The following is a 22,994-nucleotide window of genomic DNA, read 5'->3' as shown; positions in this document are numbered from 1 at the left end:
GATAATAAACATGTTTAGAGTAGTCGATGGTGCATTACATTTAATTAAACGGATTTAATGTTAAATTATGTTGATTGGGTTTTGGTTCTGACAGAATTCAGCTTAAGTAAGACCTTAAATTAGTTGAAAAAGTTGGAAAAACAAAAGTTAAACTCATAATTAATTTTTGGTTTAGGATGTAATTGATCGATGCTATAGCCCATCTCTAGTGCGCGCCATCTTGATGTCGGCGTCATTCGTGATTTTGCGCGGTTCAGTTGTTCACCACTTGGTCCGTTGAAAGTCGGGTGTCGATTCGCGTAGTGGATTAATAAATTGGGGAATTTTGTGTCCATTTCATCGGATTATTCATCTGCTGGGTAAGTTTTCAATTATTTGTAACTTAAACTTGGTTTTAATTTGTATTAATGTCCGTATAGAGCAGTAAAAACGATCGTATTTAACGTAGTTTACGGGTAAATTAGTAAAAAACTTTTTGCCGGTCGGTGGGGACGATCCAAACGTTTATCCCAACGTCAAACTCGAATCTTGTAGTGTTTTTTGCGTCGTTTTGCCGCCACTCGCCGAAATTCGACAGGTTTTCTGTTGTTACCGTTTTAAAAACAAAGCAATCGTCGACCGGGTGTGATTCACGAACGAGCAGTGTTCATTGTCCCGGTATCCTTGCAGACCTTTCCCAAACAAAGACAATTAATTTAAAAGGCAATTGAGCCGGCGAATTTGTTGCGGTCGGGCGAGAGTTCGCAGAAATGATTAAAATATTGTCCAAGATCTTCGCTGAAGCTGAGAATACGGCCGTATACGGAGACATAGGTTAGGTATTCGTTTATTGCGATCGGGCCAGCAAGAAAAGGCCTTTGAAGGTTGCTAGGCCGGGGGGACGGCAGCTGCTACTTCTCTCTTCACATATATTGGGCAGTGGCGTGTAAATAGGGAGTCACTTCGATTTATCAGTACATTTTTTGCTTTATAAATGCACTTGAGTTAGAAATTTTGACAGCTTTTTAATAACGGCGTTTCCATTCCTATATAGTAATTATTGTTCTACCACTTAATTACATTTGATAGAGCAGGATGCAAATACTAATATCAATATACCTGTCAGCTGTCAAAATAAGCTCAATTTTTCGGAGCCGCCATTAAATATGTGTGATTGAATCAAGAAGGCTGGATTGTTGTTTTGATTGATGATTGCTCTGTTCTGAATCGTTTTTAAGAGTGATCTGACAGTTATCACGTGTTTCCTACATTGACGTGTATTTAATATAGTCACGTGACTTATCACCAGAGTAGGTAAGTCTCGGTCTGTTTTTTAGGTTAGTTTTGTTGTGGTGTTTTATAAATTTTTATATTTATGCAAATTTTAAGTGTATTGATTATCGATTAACCAACCAATCGAGCTTGCATAACGTGAGACTATCTAGATCCGCTGGTAACCTAATAAACCGTCTTCGTTTTCAATTCAAAAACACTTTGTATTCAGCGTGGCAGACGTAGACCAGACATTATTCAAGTGGATGGCCAGGCCCAAAATAGAAACAAAAATGCGACCTTGATAGTTCTGTTCTAACCCGCGGTGCGATGGCAGCGAGGCAAACGAGGTCGGTACTACGGTTGATCGGTACCACTCCGCTAACTACTTCAAAAATTATTCTTGTACTTAATAACTGGTTACATGCAAATGTGCACTTATCCAAATCATTGTGTGCAATAATGTTCAGTGTCCATTACCGAAATTAGTAAGCCTTGACATTTTTAACAAAAAAAATTGCAAAATTTGTTTTAATTACCTGAGTACAGTGCGAATAGGAAGGAACTTAACCGTTTTAGTTTAGATTTATGTTCCGTTGACATTTACGAGTTGACATTAACCAGTTGTAATGGTTTAATTGTGTAGTAGAGCAATTAAAGTGCAGAACTGTATTGGTCGTTGACACTGATACTGCATCATGTAATGCAGGGAGTACGTATCTTGGGACATTTTTTCCTAACTGCCATACCAAATAAAAATGCAGATGTTCATCAGAGGTTGATAGGTGCGCGGGTTTTCGCTATGACAGCCACTCGCAAACTTGCGTTACTGCATTTCTTTGCTCAATTTAAACTTCCTAATTCTGAATGCTCAAGATACTGAATTACTTAATCTAACCGAACCGAATATCCCGTTTTAGTCTCCAATTACAAGGAAAAAGTAGTCAGTACGTCTTGGGGGCTTATTACTAAAGAAAGCAATTAGGCTCCACCCTTCCTGTCAGTTAAAACCTTGTTTGAACAAGGGAAACTAAAGGGACCGTAAAATTTGTTGTTGGTAAATTAAAGTGCGATTTTTTATTCCCTCAATAGTTTGAAGAAGACATTTTTGAATTGCATATCTTACAAGCTGAATTTTATTTTTTTCAAGCGGTCTAAAATATGCTTATTATTGACGTGTACTGCCGGCGTATACAGGTGTGGTAAATCCAAAACCGACCATAGGAAAACCGCGTAACGGACAGAGAAACGTACATTATTGCATGCGAGGGACTAAGACAGAAAACGAAAAAAATATCAAGTAGGCCATATTATCAGCGCGCTGTTGCCAAACGCCAAGTATCACTCAAATACCGTCGACAAAATAACTTGGCGTTTGGCAATAGCGCGCTGAAAATATGGCCTACTTGATATTTTTTTCGTTTTCTGTCTTAGTCCCGCGCATGCAATAATGTACGTTTCTCTGTCCGTTACGCGGTTTTCCTATGGTCGGTTTTGGATTTACCACACCTGTATAGAAAGACTACATTATGTTATATTGTTGTACTAGTAAATAATGTCGATATTGTCATTTTTAACGCATGATAAATGGGTTTTTGGGACATTTTGGCGAAGGAAATGAGGTTGTGGTTGTCACAATGGAGCTGTCAAAGTTTTGGATACAGAGTGTTTTAGAGTTGTTGTGACAAAAGCCTAAGGAAGATTCTCCTGGCCTCCATTTATGAATTTGAGATACTGGGTGTTAAGTTTAAAAAACAGTGTATGAACACCCTGTATCTCGAGAACAAAGCACTTGCGGACATATGTTCTCTTGAACTTTTTGCCAGGAGAATCTCCCCTAGGCTTTTGTCACAACAACTCTGAAACACCCTGTATGTTGGGAATCCGATAATTGTGCTTCGGTCGGACAATCTTCAGTCACAAAAATCGCCTCTTTCTACTCCTAGTAACATAATATACTATTATTTTCTGTTATAGCGTTATTGGATAACTTAATTGATCGTAATTTCAGTACTAATCCATCACAGATAAACAACGTAGACCGTTTCAGTTTAGCTTATTTATCAATTTCATGTGGACTGGACAGAAAAACGAATGATAAGCATAACATAATAAATAATTGTTAAATGAACTCTCATTTGTGCAGATTAGCCTTTATTGTTTCTTTTGAGCCCCAACAAGCAATCAACAAAAGTGATAGTGTGGAATTCTTTAGATAACCGATTCTTGGCGAACGATTAAGCAACAATAACACTGTAATGTTTAACCATTTTACATACAACCAAAGTGGATTAGTAGAAACTGAGGTAGTTGGAAGAAATAATAATGCTCATTGTTTTTACGGGTACTTAAGTGATTGCGGTTTTAGTTGGAAGTTGGGTTTTATAACTGTTTACGTTTAGCAGCGCTAATGTATTTTGTTGTGGTTTTTACTACTATTAAGAATCATCCAACTGTGCTGCTGTAACACATGTTTCACATATGAACAACCATTTGTTTTAAATTAGGTATACAGGACTGGATTGATGATTTTCTTATGTAACGAAAGTGAAGCACTTAATTAGTGTACTAAATTCCTTTCAGATTGGTCACAGGATTCATAAACTTAATGTTCTGTAGTAGGTTGGTTGAGGTCAAACCCAAAAAGGTATGTTAAACACGGAGATATTTTTATGACTGGGCGCCTAATGATGATAACACTTTGGTTACCTGTTACCTAGTACAATAGGAAGTAATAAATTCAGTAGTAGAATCACACTTTAGCTAGTGAATTAATTGGTAATGATTTACATTAATTCTATTAAACAACAGCTAGACAAAGCTAAATCATCAAAGGCAACATCAACTTCCTAAAAATGATAATAATGAAATAGGCCTAATATTATGCATTAGTGCGATAACAGGAAGCGGAAACGCTTTGTACAGATTAAATAAATGCATTTCTATCTTTGGGGCAAACAAAAAGAATTTTTGAAACCCTGGCTCAGTCTAGATGATAAAATAGTTTTGATTCTAGATAAGCAGTGTCCCTTGACTTTTTGAGTAGTTAAAAAAAAGAGAAAAGTAACCCTCGTTAGTCACGGGTAGTTTCAATATAATGGTTTCACTTCCTGGTTAGCAATAATTCACCAAGACACCGTAAATTTAACAAACTTTGCTCTCTTGATTTGCATGCCCTTAAAGTAATTTACCTGGGAGTGTGGTAATGTCCAAAGGGCAAGTAGCGAACGTGTTCGGAAGGGAAGTTTCAATGATTCACATTGCCACGCCGGTGTAAAATCAATACTCGGCGAAGTCGTACAAAAATTTAGTTTATAAATGTTGATTTTAACTTTGTCTTGCTAGGAGTAGGAATACCGGACCTGATTGTCAGTTGAAATGTGCAGTACATTTGCGTAAATCGCAGCACTGTTTCTAGTTTGTGCTTTTAGCTGCTGCTTTTTCTGATCAATCACAAACTACTCATTTTACTGAGATTTACGCAAATAGATACATAAGGTAGCTTAAATTAAAGTTCCACCATTTATGAGAAGTATTTCAACCGCACAATAAACCAACATTTGGTGGTAAAAAGTTTTTGACAGACTTTCTTAGTGATTCCTTCACTAAATAAATCCAGATTATCAGTTTTTTTTTAATAAACACTTTCCAGCTTACCTTATTATACAAACATGCAAATTAACTATTATTTGTACTTCTTGACTTAATCAGAGTTGAGCTTTATAAGTGGGCTTTAAACCTGACATTTGGCTTTCGTACGTAGTCGGTGTCGCTTTTAGAGTGTTTTGGTCGATACGTCTTGGTGTCTCCAGTTTCACTGTCGCTTTCACTAGACTCATCGTCTTTCATGTCGATAAATAACAATCTCCTAAAAACAATAGTTAACAGGTCGTTGCGTTTCTGAATCCAATAATTATTACGTCATTGGCTTTTCCTCGCTCCTAGCTTTCCGTAAGCCGTAACACCCATTTCTGGTGATCTTTATCGTTGCCAGAGCCGCCATTTCTTCGCCCAAGGCTGGCTCAACGCCTGAGAAATACTTGTTAAGAGCGTTCTGGTCTTCGGGAGGCTTAACCAACATTATCTCGTTTTCATCTTGCTCAGTTCGGCCCCGGCGTCTATTTTTTATCTTTTCCAAATTGGCCGCAAAGCTTTCGTAAATCTCCCCGCCCGGTCTAAAGTCGTCGTCTTGATAGGTGACCTCCTCTACTGAGGTTGACCCTTCACCTGGACCTCTGAAGGGAGGTAAGGGCACGTCTAACGGATTGTCCAGGGTTTCCCTTACGCTTTGTCTTCTTGCCAGGCATTTGCACAGCAAGTATACAAAAAACAGGGTCATAATCCCAAACGTGATTGTTAGGAAATAGCTTAGGTCGTGGTTGTTGTTCGATTTGCTTGGTCGAATGTCTTTAAAACATTTAGGATCGTCATCCTGGCAAAAAGAATTGGGACAGTTGGATTCGTCGAAGCCATTATTGCAGTCGGTATGTTGGTCGCAAATTTGTTCCGGTGTTATGCATTTGGTTTCATACGGACAACGAATTTGATTGGGACAGTCTGGATGACACGCTAGCTCGTCTTCGCCACTTAAACAATTGATAACACCTGAAAAAGTCATCAGGATTACAATTGATAATTACTGACACTAGACTTTCACTATATTCGAGTGAATTATTATGCTTCAGTGTAGGCTTAACGTGTTTAAATCCGATAAGTTTCTCTCGCTGTTAATAAGCCGATTGAATGATAGGAGAGAAAGGATGACGCTGCTAGAAACATGGTTTCTAGGATCAGTAAAAAATTCAAACTTACTAACCATCACAACGTTGCTTGTCAATGTCATAGCAACGATTGTCGTCGCAGATGACACGTTCCTGCTTGCAGAACTCTCCACAGCTCAAGGTACCATCAACACAAGTGGTTTTATGCACGTTGGGATCTGATATTTGTTTGCGACAATGGAGTTTCTCATAAGGACAGTTTACTATGTAAGACAAGTAGGTTATTCCAAAATGTGAAGCAGTTTTCACTTGCATTGTAATCAGTAGTTTATTGGTTGGGATTGTTAAACTTTTAAAAGTTACGTCGTTGGAACATAACTTTAAATAGATTATGGAGTTATTCAGGCTGGTAATGTTGATGCAGTTTTTCTGAAACTGCTTGCCATTGTTTGCTATCCTAGTTTTGTAGTACCCTTACCTGATCCGGTAATTCTAGTTGCAAATATTCCAACCGCAAAAACACAACACTGCCACTGGGTGTCGCGATTGACCAACTGCAATTGGTCAGAGCAGTGGGGCTCATTTCCAAACTGGTGCCGATAAATCCTTTGGGTTCCAAAAAGTCGGTTCGACTTCCGCAAAACGTTCCACAGTTTACATTAACCGGGATCGTAGTAAAGATTACCAGAGATAAATAATAATAAACAACATTCCAGTGTGACATTTTGTTTATGCGTGGCCTGGCGACTGTTTTTGAATTTTTAGGTTGGTTCTGGTTCGATTGACGTAATCTACGTTTCCTTAGCGATAGACTAGTGATGTTCTTCTCTGTCACAAGTATATTAACATTGTGAGTTTTTTTTTTTAAATAAATTGTCTTGTTATATTTTATTTAAATTTAAACGATTAGGGTTCTTCCCATGTTGGTACATTTGCAATCGCACCTGCTAATCTACCTAAGATCAAAATAGTGTCAATTAATCTGTGTGATAATTTGTATACAGGCGTGGTAAATCCAAAAGCGACCATAGGAAAACCGCGTATCGGACAGAGAAACGTACATTATTGCATGCGCGGGACTAAGACAGAGAACGAAAAAAATATCAAGTAGGCCATATTTTCAGCGCGCTGTTGCCAAACGCCGTAAGTAAGTTTGTCGAGGGTATTGAATACTTACGGCGTTTAGCAACAGCGCGCTAAAAATATGGCCTGCTTGATATTTTTTTCGTTTTCTGTCTTAGTCCCGCGCATGCAATAATGTACGTTTCTCTGTCCGTTACACGGTTTTCCTATAGTCGGTTTTGGATTTACCACACCTGTATAAAACTGTTATGTGATTTACATGACTTGATTTTAATTACCTAATACTAGAAAATAAGTGTGTTTTCTGCATTTCTTTCTTATGAAGCTTCATTATTTTGGTAAATTTAATATTATGTGATGAATTCAAATTTGGTGTTTAATTGTCAAGAAATGATATCAGCCAATATAAAGATGTTTTAATTAATGGTTGTGGTTAGGTTAGGTTAGTTATATTTGGAACTTATTTAATGCAAACTTTACATATTTTTGATTACATTAAATCGGTTTACCATATCCTGTTAACTATTGTAAAATAGGGTTTATGCAAGGTTTTTTCTCTCTTTCCCTTATTACAGTAGAGTGAAAATTTTAATTAGTTTTAGGGTTACGAAACGAGTAAAACAGACCGCTGACGATCTAGCATAGATAACAATTAATGCCTGGAAGGCTTTATGGGTACAAGCAATGTTGGGTGCGGTAATAATCTTGTAAGCGACTCGTGTCTAAACCCATTCATGATGGAAACAAACACAGCCACCATGTTTCGATCAAATCTTAATTGAAACGCTATATAATGCAATTTCAAAGGCGATCTAACCACTTTTCAGCTCTAACATCTCATCTACGTTCGTGTCGCCTCTGAAAATTCCTCAGGGGAATTTTTCGTGCCCTCGTAACAGTCTGCAGACGACGAGAACGGGTGTAGGCCTCTAAGCCCGATTTCCTATTTTATTTTACGGCTCTCATCCATAACCTTGACGAGGACAAGTGTCCTATACCTAACAGCAGCGTTACTGACACAGTTCGTTCCCCCTTTATATTCGTCACCTCCTCTGTATACTAGTCACATCGTAAACTTTTCAATACCACGTCCGCCCCTGGTGCCTGCGCTGTTGCCAAATCGAAAAACAATTCATGGGTACCAAATTAACATTTGTGGAAGAGAGAAAGAAGAATACTCTACTCCAGAGTATAATCATTTCTTCCTGTTTCATGATCCTTATTTAAGTCATTAAAATCATATTTTTTTTTAAGTTGGCAGCAGAGACAACAAAATTTGTCCGGATATTCCAAACGTGCTATCTCTCTCTTTTTTCACTTCTTTGTCTCGCATTAGGGAAGGTGTTAGTGAGATGGCGCTGGGGAGCAGAAGGCCGCGTGACGTCACTCTTTGCGCTCTAATTTAAAATGTAATTATCCACCGCCTACTATATTAGAAAGTCTAGCTTGTCAAAAATTCCAATATGGCGGAAATAGTGGTGACAGTTTGCGTTTGTTTGTACTGTGGAAATTGAGTTTTTTGAGGATTAGATGAACTTTTACGGTTTAAAATCAAAACTTAAGGTTATTTGCGTAAGTTATTTCTGTTTGCTGCCTAATAATAGGGAATAGCATGTTTTTTCGGCTAATCCATAAATAATGCATGTCATCGCGGCATTGTGAAGAAAAATTATGTTTAATAACTAAATTTAAAACTAATACAGAAACAAAACTGGAAACACATCTTTTGCAAAAACACAAAATTCAGGTTAAGTTATTAATTTCCTCCATATTACCAAGTCGAAAAAGTATGCAATTTCTTTACGCTTTAACAACGTATATTCAAGTGAGACAGAAATATAGCTTTCAGTAATTGATAGTGCAAATAAAGGCCATTTGGCAATACCGCTGACCAGGTTGACATTGCAAGTGGTGCCATCTCAGTGACACCTTCCCTCGTGATAACAAAGGAAAACATGTGTGTGTCACAGAAAAAGACAGTAGACTCGGATCACTCCGATCAGGTCCGGATCAGCTCAGATAAAAACATCTATTAAAGATACTCTGTTGGCAGGCAAAAATAACTTCTGGAACTTGCCTTTCAGACAGTTTTCACCACCACAATTTGCTTAGAACTGCACACAACCATTTATCTTTTGAATCAGTAATTTTATACCTATCTGAAACAGTGGAACAGCTAAAATGAGCTCACCCTGTGAATTATTTGCCAGAGTGGTGCACCTTTACTGCACTGCGCTTACAATATTGATGTGAAAAATTACCCTAAGAATTTTAGAGCGTTTGTAGCAAATACATGGTTTTCCACATGCAACAGTTTTTTTGCTGTATAGACCACAAGGTTTTTTGTAAGTTAATAACTAGAAAAATGTAAATACAGGGTGGTTCAAATTAATTGTACGATAATTCAAGAGTGGAAAGTACATTAAAAATAAACTCCAAAGTGTCATATAAACTGTAGTCGAAAAGTGCCCCCTAGCGTTAGAGCCACTAAAACCATTTTTTTATTTTTTATTCCCAGACAAAAAAAATTCTTGAAATTAAATTTGGCATGCGTGTTCACCATTTTGAAGTAATCATTTAGAAATTTTTTCAGTTTTTTAAAATAATCTGGGTTCAAAAAGTTTGACAGCTTTAAATTTCTTTAAACTGTAATTTTAGATCATTCTGATGGGGCACATGCGATAGCCCATACTTTTTTCTAAGAAAGGTTTGTTTGAACATTTATTTTTATTTTGTATAGTTTTTCTGATACTTTTTATACGCTAATCCATAATGAAAAAAAATAGTACCTGTCCAGATTATTTTAAAAAATTGGAAAAAAAAACGCCAAATAATTACTTCAAAATGATGAACAAGCATGCCAAATTTCATATGAGTTTTATTTTAGTTTATTAATTAAGATAATTTTTTATTCTTGGTGCATATACATAGGGCCCACTAGCTCCGAAAGGGGGCACTTTTCAACTTTTGGGTATATCACACTTTGGCGTTTATTTTGTATGTACTTTCTACCTTTCAAGTATCCTATAATAACGTTAGCACGAGTTTTGGTGCCGCATGATAGTTATCCACTTTAAGGTAAAAAATTACAATAATTCCATTTTAATTGTTTGCCTAGCTTGAGGTTTATCGACAAGGCCGCAATACAAAAAAAAAACTGTAAAAAGTATACACGGTTTGGGGCAAGGTCGCTTAACAGTACGATCTCAATTTTAGTTTTGCATTGTATTCCCAGCAACGCATCTGCTGTAAGTTTACCTGTCCGTAATTCTTTTTTTCCTTTAATCTGGCGGTACCCGGTATTTGTGGTGGTACGGTACTGATACGAGGGTGCCTAAATCTGACAACGTCGCCCACTGAGGAACGTATTCCTCTTTTTTTCGTTCGTGCGAGCGAAACAGTTGTAGTGCTTTTAGAATAACGCACGAACCACCACTGAGAACCACCTTGTTTCAGTTTCGGTTACGGTCGTACCGGTACAGAACCCGTGCGAAAGTCTATTGCCGAATTTCAAACGTTTTTTAGTTTTATTAGTTGTGTCGGTTGTGTTTGTTAATTTTGGTTGTGAGATTGGATTGATTTTATTTGGATTTCTTTTTTACTGGTAAGTTACGAAACGTTATTGGCTGTTGATTTAAGAAGGTGTCTTGAGTAAATTTAGAAGGGCTTTTATTCGAAATCCTTTAAGCTGAAACCATCAGGGCTTTTCTTTGCACACCTGTGGTTTTATCATTTTGAAGGGATCAATACAGTATTTTAACTACAAAACACGTAATTAGTCATGCATAGCAGAAACTAGTAAAGAATTCGAATGCAATATGCAAGACCCGTATATAATTTTTTTATCAAAAGGACAGACAAGAATGTCGTGATAATAAAAGGCGACTTAATGAGGTCAAAGGCTAAATAAGTCCACAGACGTTACCAGCATAAAAGACCGTCCGTTATCACAATGGTTTTGTTAAGTAGAGAAATTAAGATTGTTTCCTTCCACAATGAAGTCGTTTATTGTGTTTTATAAATAGCTTTTTCAACAGTCTGCGTGTGTGATAGCTCTGACCATAGTGACACCCACTCTTGTCACGAATGACATATACACGTCAGTATTAGCAAAAATTTGAATTATTGATGAAAACATTCCTAGATTCAAATCTCCAAACAGAAAGAATGAATTAACAAAACTATTGAGGCAGGTAAGAAATGACCAACACTGCTGCTTCTATTGTAAACTTGTGAACTAGCATTACAGATTGCTAGATGTAGATGTAGTATCAGCTTTATTTTCACACGCTCAAAAAAACATTCAATATTTATCGCCCAATATTTTTATACCGACTTGTGAGACTTTGCTGTTAAGTTGGATAAGCAAATTGACACTTGGCAAAACGCACATACCGAATCAATAACACTTGATAAGACGTGATTCAGAAAATCTAAATATTTATCGTCTAAATATTGTAACTGCGAAGCTAAACATCGTTAATTTCCAATGCAATATCATTTTAATATTACAGCAACTTTTTTAGATTATATTCCCAGCATATTAACGGTTACAGGGAGTCCCAGTTAACAAATTTATCGTTAATATCAGGTACTTACAAAGTGTAAATAAGACCTAGTCACATTTTGATTAATACTGTGATTTACGCAAATATTATACATTTTGTACTTTTATAATTTTCCACTATTAAACATTATTTCTGTTCCAGATAGAATAGAGTAATTCAACCGAATAGTAAGTACAAAAAAAAAATCATGGGCGCACGACATTCAAAACGGTCAGTGGACATCACGACGACACCCAAAAAAGTTGGAGAGGATGGAGCAGTGATCCAAGAAGGGGAGGAGGGAAAATTGGAGAAAATCGCCGAACCCGACTTGAAAGTTACCACCAACGGAACCCTACACAGCGAAATTGAGTTTGCCGTAAGTTTTTAAAATTCTTTAGTTACGCCTCTGTTCACGTGTTTGTATTATGGTCCTACTCGTGTTGTACCATCCAACCGTATCATTACGGGATTTGAATTGCCCATTTTGAAAACGTTTAATTTGTTTTTTAGTCAAAACAGTTTTTTAACTAGTAATTGAAATTTGTTTGTATGAAGTTTCTTGAAAACTCTTAATTAACTTGGAAAGTGTGCACTACTCACCCTTTTTTAGAGCTGTAAAACTCGAGTCGTTTGCTAAAACTTTCGAAGGGCGTTAATTAACATTAGAATTTTCATTTTAATATAAAGTGAATTGTTGATGGCCCTTGTCAGTGTAAGAGAAACAAATGGGGCTAATTTATTGTGCTGAGAGGGTGACAAAGCCTGGAAAGTTGAACCAAGGTGTATACAGTATTATTAAAGAGAGTTTGATTGATGAACTTCCTGAATTCATTCAAGTTAGGTTTCTCGCTTGGCAACGTCGCACAAACTGTAATTTTGTTATTTTTTGACTTGGACCCCTTGAGTGACCACTCGTTTTCGACTAATTTGGGGTCGCTGAATTGAAATCCTCAGTCAGATTTCACGCACCTCTCACACAGCTCGAGTTTTTTGCAAAAACGTGGTTAACTCTGTCAGTTTTGAAGATATCGTCAAACCGACTGCACTAGCATGTTTTCCAGGCAATTTTAGCATAAAATGACGTTGAGACGAACGCTCTAGCTTAAATAGCAAAAAAGTTAGGTTTCTAGCTTGGCAACATCGCACAAACTGTAATTTTGTTATTTTTTAACTTGGACCCCTTGAGTGACCACTCGTTTTCGACTAATTTGGGGTCGCTGAATCCAAATCCGCAGTCAGATTTTACGCACCTCTCACACAGCTCGAGTTTTTTGCAAAAACGTGGTTAACTCTGTCAGTTTTGGAGATATCGTCAAACCGACTGCACTAGCGTGTTTTCCAGACAATTTTAGCATAAAATGACGTTGAGTCGAACGCTCTAGCTTAAATAGCAAAAAAGTTAGTTTTCTCGCTTGGCAACGTCGCACTAATTGTAATTTTGTAATGAATTTAAACTCGTTTTGTAGATTTCTCTTTAGATGAATTTTTTCAAAACCCTGATCGTAATAGACTTTTTTTCTGCAGACCCCAAAGAAACTTCTGGTCCCTAAGGGACCTTTCCCAACTTATTTCCTGTGGATATTGAAACTTTTGGGGCTCCTCATGACCGCGTTACGCGTCAGTTTTACGGCCCTACATTTCTTGATTAACCTAGGGGGAGAAAAAAGGCATCGTCTGCGATAAAATCGGCCCACGTGGACGGCATTTCCAATACCGGCAACAATAATCGTACAGTTGCGTAGACAAATGTCACAGCTTGTGCACTAAATTGCGACACAGAACGAATTACCCGGATAACTGGGAGACAATTTCCGAGCTAATAACGGCTAGTTTGCGAGAATCTGCTAATATCAAATGCGATGTGGCTGCCGATAAAACCCAGACCCAGAGATGCATGCAGATGGGCGCGGCTCGCAAAATCTTTTTATTTTGACAGTCTGGTCGGACGGGGTTCGCCTCTGTCCCGTAATGACATTAACGATCTTGCTTGGCAACAATGTCGTCGTATTACGAGGATATTACGCTAGGACGGAACAGATTTTGTGTTGGCTGCAGATCGTTAGAAGACGATCCTCTGATGCAACATCACTCGAGTTTCCATTAAAGATTTCGGCTCAGCTGTGGAAACGTGACGATCATTAGCAGCTGGCAAAGTATTTATGCCAGAGGCGCAGTTTCTAGAGTGATACCTCAAGGAGCAGGACTTTTGATGGACTGTGACTGAAGAAGGTGACATTGGCAGGTTTCTGTCCCAATCTTCACAGCCCCCATCTTTGTTGAAAGCTTTACTGTCCTCTCCGTCTTTTATTTCATTGATTTAGTAATATTTGGAAAAACCAACTAAATAAGCTAATCTCAATAATACCAGGCAACTGACTATACTCGATTTTTTTGTGTTTTTTTAGGTTAGTAGATAGGAAATTTAATGAGGATTCCAAAAATGTGCTTAAAACTGTCATTTTCACACCACAAATGGGTTTTACAGGCGATTTTGTCCTTGACTGTCCTTTCAAACTGTGTTTCTAACAATTCAAACTTTGACACCATTTTTCACCATGACTGTACCGATATGTTTTTTGTTGTTTGTGCTATTGAATAGGAAATTTAATGAGGATTCCAAAAATGTACTTAAATCAAACATTTTCTGACTAGAAGTGGGTTTTACCAGCGATTATGTACCTGACTGTCCTTTCGAATTGTGTTTCTTTTAGTTCAAAATTTGACACTGCTTTTCTCCCAGACTGTACCACATTTTATACGGTTTTTCCAAGTGACTGAATAGGAAATTTAACGAGGATTCCAAAAATGTGCTTAAAACTGTCATTTTCTCATTCCAAGTGGGTTTTACAGGCGATTTTGTCTCTGACTGTCCTTTCAAACTGTGTTTCTGGCAGTTCAAACTTTGACACTGTTTTTCTAACTGACTATACTCGATTTTTTTAGTGTTTTTTTAGGTTAGTAGATAGGAAATTTAATGAGGATTCCAAAAATGTGGATAAAACTGTCATTTTCTCACTCCAAGTGAGTTTAACAAACGATTTTGTCGCTGACTGTCTTTTCAAACTGTGTTTCTGGCAGTTCAAACTTTGACAGCGCTTTTCTCTCTGACTGTACCGAATACCTATTGTTTTCATTCGATTGGCAATCTGAAACCAAGCCTTCTTCAAGGCATTATTATCCTTGTGTTGAGGGTGCTTAGAATCCCACAAAATGGGGTAACTTTGGACAAAATAGTGTTAAAATCGTTTTCGTTCATCTCCACGGACATATTTGCTTTGCTGTTTCTGTTTTGGTTTCGGTCCCTGTCATGAATGTCACGATTACGACGTTTACGCGCGGAAAATATCAAAATATGCAATCCGGTCCGGATAGACGGACAGAACGCTGATTGGCTGAACGATTTTCCGCTGTCCGCATTCCGCGAATGTTCCGGATTCATGTGAACCAAGCTTAAATCATTGCTAAACCATCGTTCCTGGAGAAGATCTTATCTCCCTAACTCTCATAAAACCAAACTTTCCCATATCTCACATCCGCACCTGATTAATTTCCTTAGAAGTACCGTCTAAAAGTAAAATTGTTTACAAATCAACAATTACGTTATTCACGGTGTATTTGAAACGAGGCGGCCCACGATTTTGTTCGCGCCAATTAATTAACGCAATTATTTGTTTTCGTTGTACGAAATTAGATGTTGTGGGTCAGTAGCCTTTTCTCGTAATAATTGTTTGTTTCTATAATGTTGCAGTTGGAGCTAGTTGCTTATTCTTTATTGCATTGAACCGACCCGAACGAGAGAGAGAAGTTGGTTTTTATGGCCGTCGTATTTTATGCTTGACAAATTAAAGCTATGCCCAGTTTAGTAACTCCGACTACCGTATTTTAATAGAATTTCTGATGATTATCATGTTAACATGAGAATGTTAATAAAACATTTCAAACTAGAATTAGGGTATTTAAAAAGCTATGTTCAGACACTATCAATTTGAAAACACGATGTAATTTTAATTGCCAGCAATACATAAACATTAATTACGTTTAGTGTATGCGGCCATTAAATCCGTCATGTTTTCAGAAGAGGCGTGTTAGGTTTTTGACTTGCGGTGGTCTTTGCCTGCATGCCATGTTTAAAACCCTGTAAAAACAGTTTAAAACAAAAAAATCCATTAAAATTACAAATATTTTTTAATGTTTTGTCAGAGCTGTCAATCTCAAAATCATCTTAACTCCTAGAATCACAATCTAAAATAATATCGAGGGGTAAACCGCTGAGTACAATTTTGTCCACTATTTCCTTGTAATGCCCAGTAATTCCTAATAACTCCCAATAACTAACCTACCCTAACAATACCCACTAATTTTCTGAATTACCACGACTGGAGAATCTAAAAAAAAACTAGTAAAAATAAGAAAATATGCGTGCAACGATTTAACCGGAAGTAGATATCCACTGCTGCTTAGTTTAAATGGGACACCTTGTATATTACTGCATTTTTAGATTCTACGTCAAATTTATTAATGTCATACACTTTCCTGTACCCGTTTCTGAGATATTTACACCGTTCTATGTGAAATTTAATATTTTCAGTCTCCAAAACAATAATTTTAATTTATTTTTTGTCGTGTCATACAAGGTTTGTTCTAAGAGTGGGTGAAGAAAAACGATAAAATATATTATACAGGATGGTCAAGACGTCAGTTCCAAAAAAGACGTTTTCTAAATTAAACACTTCTTATTCTTATAACTTTGTCTGATTCTCGATTCAAAATTAAGGTAAGTTTGTATTAGATCACTTATATTTAAAAAATGTATTCTTTAAATTGATACATTGAACCACCCTGTAACTGTCAAAATAATCAAATTATTGAAGGTTAAAGTAGTAGCTGTAAAATTCAGTCAAAACTGTCTTTATTATCAAACAACTCGTTTATTTGCAACACTTTGTATAGACTTTTATATGTCAGTGGATAGAAAATATAATGGGCTTTTCAAAAATATAGCAGTTTGTGTTTATAGGGTGTTTCGTTTGACCTCCAGAGAGCTCCAAAGCTAACTAAACGTTTTTCTGGACTGTAGCCACCTTCCCTTGAGGGATTTTTTTTTTAAATCGATCTGGTACGGCCCTGATATTTGACACAAACCTAGCACAGCGAGTGTCTAATTTAGAACCGTAGCAAAACTGTAGAAATAAAATCATTAAAGTCGATTTTCGCTTGCACTAAGTGGCGAACATATCGCAAAACCCATTGGAAGAGTGGTGGTGTTTCAGGCAAAATTGACCCTTACGAAAATTGTCATTTGCAAAATCGTTTTTTCAAGAAATTTCTATGTCATTACAACGTAGTAGACCTAGTCGCTCACGTAACCGTGTTTTCTTAATTTTCCAGGGTCAGATTAGCCCTAACCAGTCAAAAAGTGTTTCTAGGGCACCCTGTCTGTAAACCGTAAATAACACGCGTATTTGTAACACTTTGTATATACTTCTATATGTCGATGGACAGCCAATGAAATGAGCTTTATATTGACGTAGAAAAGTCTTTGACCAATTTTTTTGGTGTATCCTTTTGTTTAATATTCAAAAACCCGCTTAATTGCTCTATTTTGGCTAGAGTTTTATACGTCAATGGAGAGCCAATGGAATGACCTTTCTAAACACGTCCCAACTTGGGTTGATAGGTTGGCCGCTAGAGAGCGTCAAAGTTGACTATTTTTTTTTTAAGACTTTTCGTGCATCCTTTTGTTCAATCTTCAATAACTCGTTTTTTTCCACCATTTTTAGTAGTGTTTTATACGTCAATGAATAGCCAATGAAATGAGCTTTCTAACAGTCTCCCAATTCGAATGGATAGGTTAGACAGTTCGGCCGCTAGAGGGTGTCAAAATTGACCAATTTTTTCGTGCATTCTTTCGTTCAATCGTCAATAACTAGCTTATTTGCCACACTTTGTATAAATTTTTATATGTCAATGTATAGCCAATGAAATAAGCTTTCTATTGACGTATAAAAGCTTATGGGTTAGGGGTACGGTTTTGTCGCTAGAGAACGTGAAAATTTTTAAAAGTAAAGTTACAAAATTCATAATTTTTCATTGTCTTCCAACGGAATTCATTCAAATTACCAAACTTTATGTTTAAATTTGAATGGTAGATGTAAAGAAATATTTATAATATAATTTAGACGTTCCCTATTCTATTAATAGTTTTCAAAATACCAATGTACCTCTAGTAATGCCTAATAATTCCTAAAGTCTGTACACCATAATGCCCCAGCGGTTTACCCCCTCGAATAATATAGTCTCTAGCGTTATTACTACTTAATATTCTTTAATAATGACTAGAAACTAGTACTTTACCATACATCAGAACAGATGCCGTTAAGTTGCCCGCTCATTTCATATTTAACCAACTGGGAAATTGAGATAATTAAAACTGTCACATAGTCAATTCGCGTTAATTCTACAACTTGAAATAAATTACCTTGCACATAATTGGCCCTCCGCAGTATTAATTTGTCGGGGAAATGTTCAATTTTGACGTGTTCGATTTACAAAGAGACCTTCCAAGCCCGCATACCACCGTGTAAAAGTTATTGACTTCCAGCTTACGAAATGTTATAAAAAGTTAATAGGTAACCGTGACTTGTTGTGCATCGTTGCTTAAAATTGTCTTCATAAATTGGTTTGCTCTATGAGTTGTCCTCTCGAAAAACAGTGCATTGCAATACCGCTATTTTCGTAACTAGATGTGTCTTTCAATATGTACAGGAGATAAGAGATTGATTCACTGGTTTCCTGGTGAAAGTCATCAAATCAACCGAGTTCAAGGGCGATTGGGCACATTATGCTACGCTGCTAGTATTGTACTTTAGTAAAAATAGAAAAACAAAGAGATTAGTCACTTAGGCGACTGTATATCATTAAAGATAACCATTGAATTAAAAAAACCCTCGGAGCGATAGTTCGAGTTGTGAGTAATGGTCATAGTATAATTTGTTGTTACGGCTTGACCGTAGTGGATTTAAAACGTGGTCGAACAAAAAATACTGATCTACCGAGTCAGTGGCCTCGATATGGAATGTTACATTTAAAAAGTCATTATTTCTGACTGTTCCATAACAATAGATCCTATCGAGATGGAACAGAAAACCTGGTCAAATCGTAAATATGTTGAACAAGATAAACATATTCAAAATGGTGTCAGCATTTATGGTTATAAGTCACATTCTTCTTCCTAAACTCTAAAATATATTGCTGAATTTGTGTTAAATGGTATAAACACAAACGATTTGCTTATTTTCTCACAACCTAGTTTTCGTGCGTGTTTGGAATATGATTTCCTTACACAATCGATGAAGAACTGTTGCATTTCTGGAATCCGAATGTTTTGTAAACAGGTCCAACTTACAACCGCAAAACATGTTCCGCTGATTGGCAAAGTTCATTAACACGCTCATCCACTATGCTAATTGCAATGAATCACTTTTAAGCTCGATTGCTGGGAAGGTGTGCTAACGCAAACAAACATTTCCGATGATTACTTGCCTAATTAACGATGCGCTTTGATGTATTTTTCATTTTCTCCGCGGTGTTTCTGAGTGCGAAGATTTAAATAATTCTAATTTTAGGATAAAGAAGAAACTTCCAAAGATGAAACGGAAGAAAAAGAAAAAGTGGAATCTCCCATAACAGAGGTGAAAGAAAACGGACTGCCCGAAGAACCGTCCAATGAGAACACAAAGACGGAAACGGAACAAGTCAACGGAGACGTAGAAAAAACGCCAGAAAAGGAAGCACCCACCCAGAAAATCGAGGAAACGTCCGAACAGAAAAAGAAAAAAGAGAAAAAGAAGAAATGGTCGTTTAGGTGAGTCGATTAAATGCTGTTTGCTTTGTTCTGGTGCGACTAAAGCAATTGTTTCCGCAGGTCGATTTCATTCTCGAAAAAGGATAAATCCAAGCCGTCTAAGGAGAGCAACAGCGAGAAAAATGGAGAAGTAAAGGAAGTGTCCGAAGAGGTAAGCAAAGTTTCTTATCGCTTGCTTCTTATCGAAATTTGTTTTATCTTGACAACAGAATGCGTGCGAGTGAGCGTTCAATCTCGGGGGGGATCTTTGTCAATAAATAGATTCATAAATCCATAAATTAGGGGAGCAAGGCGCCTTTTTTTATCGCAGAATGTTGTCTACTTTTTCCGCAATTTTTCATAATGACGTAGGCATTTTAACCACCCCATGTCGGTAATTAAATGACTTTGCGACTATGACGCTTGGAAAATTAAAACTGTTAATTGACAACCCATTACAGAATTTTTATTCCGGGAAGTTTGTTTAGTGAGGGATATTTTCCCAGTGTATTTTCCCAACTTATCCCATTAAAGTGAAAACGTTTATGAGTAATGGGTGAAGTATTTTGTGCGTCCGAACTTGCGAAGTAATTAAATTTAAATGTGCCGATAAATTATCGCCTAATAAAAGTTTAGCTTAGACCGGTAACTTGGGAGATATTTATTAACTCTACCGTGGCAAAATTTATGTTAATCCGGCATGTTTTAGTTTTGTTCTTCTTGGTTATCCCAGTGCCGGTTAGTTTCAGTTAGATTTATTATTAGTTTATCTAGAACGTTTTGACTAAAGTTTTCAAAGTAGCCTGTACAGGCTTATTTTAAAAGGTAAGGTTCTTTTTATGCCATCTTCCTTGATAAAGGTTCCTCCCTGCATGATTACTTGTAAAACAGAGAGTATTTGTTATTGTAAATTATGTTGTCCAGATATGTTGTTTTTTTCTTATTTTAACGATTGTTTCTGCCGTGTTGTTCTTCTAGTACTTCTTCACTCGTGACTCTATCAGTCCAAGAAATGATGCGTCTGTAGAGCCACATTTCATTTAAATGCCTTAATGTTGTAACATCTCTTCATCTTGTTCCAATTGGGAATTTTTGGTTGCTTCCAGTTATTTATCAAAACCCTCTTCAACTCCTTACCTTCCAATGTAAGTTGTCAATTGTAGTTACCGTGTATTTGCTGATTTTAATTGTTAGTTCCATTTTATGTTATTTCTATTAATACTATCTAAAAGGATTTGCAGGACTTCTGTACTCTCTGCCATTATTGCTGTATCGTCTGCAAACGTACCCTTGTCTGATTCCTCTTTGAATTTCTTGTTTCATGATCAGGTTAAGTTAACACAATAATACAATATTTTCTACAAGACTTAATTGCTGAGTCAGAAAACTAAACAAATTCCAGATATGACGCGTTTATCTCCACGATTACAATTTGCCTCTCTTGTCACAAATTCTTGCCAGAGGTCTAATTATGACGGATGACATCTTTGTAGATGTTAGAGTGTTTTAGTCCTAAGCCAGCCTCAGACAATTCCCGCATCGTTAGCGGGGCATTAAAACCGTACTAAATGGAATTATAACGCCAAGCGAAGGAGCTTAATCAGTTAATTCTAGCGTTAAAATTCTATCCGAGAACTATAATGCAACTCGCTCGATTTACTCTTGCAGCGTGCAGTTTAAAGTCTTAACAGGTTTGACGCGAATCAGTCAGATATGAAACCAAATGCGGACGATTTAAAGTGACGTGGCTGATTCAAACAAAAGGCCCGGGTGGCAGCCATCCAGCTATCCTGTCGACTTCCGGGTATCCTGCAGGACTTCTCGTGGCGTGGGAGCATCGATCCCGGAATATTGTCGACGGTTTCCACGGTAACCGCGTACGCTGAAACTTCGATGTGCTGCTGCCTTATCCCGACGAGGCTCTATTTTAAAATTGTTGTTTATGATTATTATTTCGGTATTTTTTGTTATACAAAACCTGACAAGGGTAACCACTTTTCCGTCCGGAAACGGTTATCGACCGAAGGGAATTACGGTGGTCGTCCACTTGAATACTCAGTCTCGTCGTCCAAATTGCTGTGGGCAATTAAATTACCCCGCAACAATGACCAAAATAAATTGGGTAAGCGAAATTTTCTCTGCCCTTCAGGTAAAATCTAATCCAACTTGGCGGAGAGGAATTTAAATTGTCACCGAATCTGTCCGGAAGACTGTTACGTACAATTTTTAGTGACAAGCAGGATAATTTGCATAGGGATTTTTAGAGCACGTTAGGGAATCTTAATAATCTTCTCGAGTAGGAAGACTTTGAAATTAAACTGCTGAAAATATTCAGGTTAATTGCATTTTTAAACTCTTAGCGTTAAGTTAGTAATATAAATATTTTAATACGTTTAAGCTCTCTCTGCTTGACTATTTGCCACACGACATAATCAATCTATTGGATTAAACATTTTAAAATAATCAAACACACGGTGCGCGGTCAGTATTTCAATTTCCATTTACATGGTACGCTCTCGAATGCTCGATACTTTATCACAAAAAAGGAAATAAAAAAAATACTAACGAATCGCGATTGCCTTTGTTTGTTTTAATTAATTTACACTCGAACCGTTTAACAACGTTGAAATGTAATGCAAATTAAATGCGAACCACTCTAAGGAATTCCAAAAGAATTTAAATCCTACTCAAGTTCAAGTTCTAATTCCGCTGGTCTTTATTCGGAAATATAAAAATTCCCTGAAATCAACAAATTCGATTTCCTCTTATCTGGAGTTCGAAACTAATTTAATGTCTCGGAGGAAAAGTCAGCCTGAGGAAAGTGACTGGAGTTATTTCTAAGAAACATTTTAATCATTAACGTTTTACTGGCTGCACTTGTTTGAAGTTTCAGTACGAATAAACACGATAATATTCATCTATATTTGTCCTACCCTAGAAATGTGAGTCAACTTTGACTTGACATTTCCTGTACAAACCAATAAAGTATTTAAAATTGTTAAAATGTACTAAAATTTGTCTCAGCCACCAGATGTCATACATGGGGGTAATGTAGTGTAGGGTGAAAAGCGTCAGCCAGTTACTGATGATGATTGACGCGGCCTCTTTCGATAACACAGCTGTTTGTGATAGATAGTGCATTGTTATTCTCCATATTGCATTGTTTATATTCCCAAGTACTGAATGTTTGTACAACCAAACTCAATCATGTTAATTAGTTGATGTGATTTTAATCGTAAAATGTATGATTGACGGAAGTAAGAAATGAAGCTATAAAAGTCCAGTGAATACGGTCGTCATCATCGGATGACCTGGACGTCAATTAGCCTTCCATTATGAGCGGTGGTGCTTCGCGGAACGGCGTCATCGAAACCAATATGCCGCGCTTATTTGGCCACAGGAAGTTCACCAGGTGACTATTGACATTCCGCAGCGTACTTTACCGGAAACGCGAGGCACCAGACTAAATCGAGCCGTTCAATTTTTGATTGGTGTTTGTGATCGCCGCTGTACATGGTTTACGGCACGCGACATTTGTTAATCAAC

The 22,994-nt window shown here is 37.0% G+C and overlaps 2 protein-coding genes across 10 annotated transcripts in view; one reads left to right on the top strand and one right to left on the bottom strand.

The window, feature by feature from the left end:
• Positions 1-201: 201 nt before the first annotated feature.
• Positions 202-22,994, top strand: part of Akap200 (A kinase anchor protein 200) — a 39,455-nt gene continuing 16,662 nt past the window's right edge. For 3 of the 8 annotated variants that reach the window (XM_081977868.1, XM_081977866.1, XM_081977860.1), the window contains exons 1-4: positions 203-359; positions 11,765-11,981; positions 19,231-19,469; positions 19,530-19,620. In XM_081977868.1, coding sequence (XP_081833994.1) covers positions 11,811-11,981; positions 19,231-19,469; positions 19,530-19,620 — 501 coding nt within the window. In that variant the 5' untranslated portion in view covers positions 203-359; positions 11,765-11,810. Of the gene's footprint in view, positions 360-10,450; positions 10,660-11,101; positions 11,249-11,764; positions 11,982-19,230; positions 19,470-19,529; positions 19,621-22,994 lie in introns of those variants that run through there. The other 5 variants (XM_081977867.1, XM_081977864.1, XM_081977865.1 and 2 more) reach the window with 5 other exon arrangements.
• On the bottom strand, positions 4,763-6,906 carry LOC145727977 (uncharacterized). Of its 2 annotated transcripts, none has more exons than XM_081977871.1 (4): positions 6,451-6,906; positions 6,068-6,401; positions 5,172-5,856; positions 4,763-5,119 (listed from the first exon to the last, which is right to left on the bottom strand). In XM_081977871.1, exons 1-4 carry the CDS (start codon positions 6,694-6,696, stop codon positions 4,972-4,974), a joined length of 1,413 nt encoding a protein of 470 aa, XP_081833997.1. In that variant the 5' UTR covers positions 6,697-6,906; the 3' UTR covers positions 4,763-4,971. The 2 variants fall into 2 exon arrangements, with proteins under 2 accessions (XP_081833997.1, XP_081833996.1); XM_081977870.1 differs by having other exon boundaries at positions 6,068-6,407; positions 6,451-6,901.

This window comes from Ips typographus, linkage group LG4, assembly GCF_016097725.1.
Source record: "Ips typographus isolate SLU linkage group LG4, UJ_Ityp_2.0, whole genome shotgun sequence".
In the NCBI taxonomy this organism is placed as follows: Eukaryota; Metazoa; Arthropoda; class Insecta; order Coleoptera; family Curculionidae; genus Ips; species Ips typographus.
Note: the sequence above shows the minus strand (reverse complement) of the source record. Positions and strands in the feature narration are given on the sequence as shown.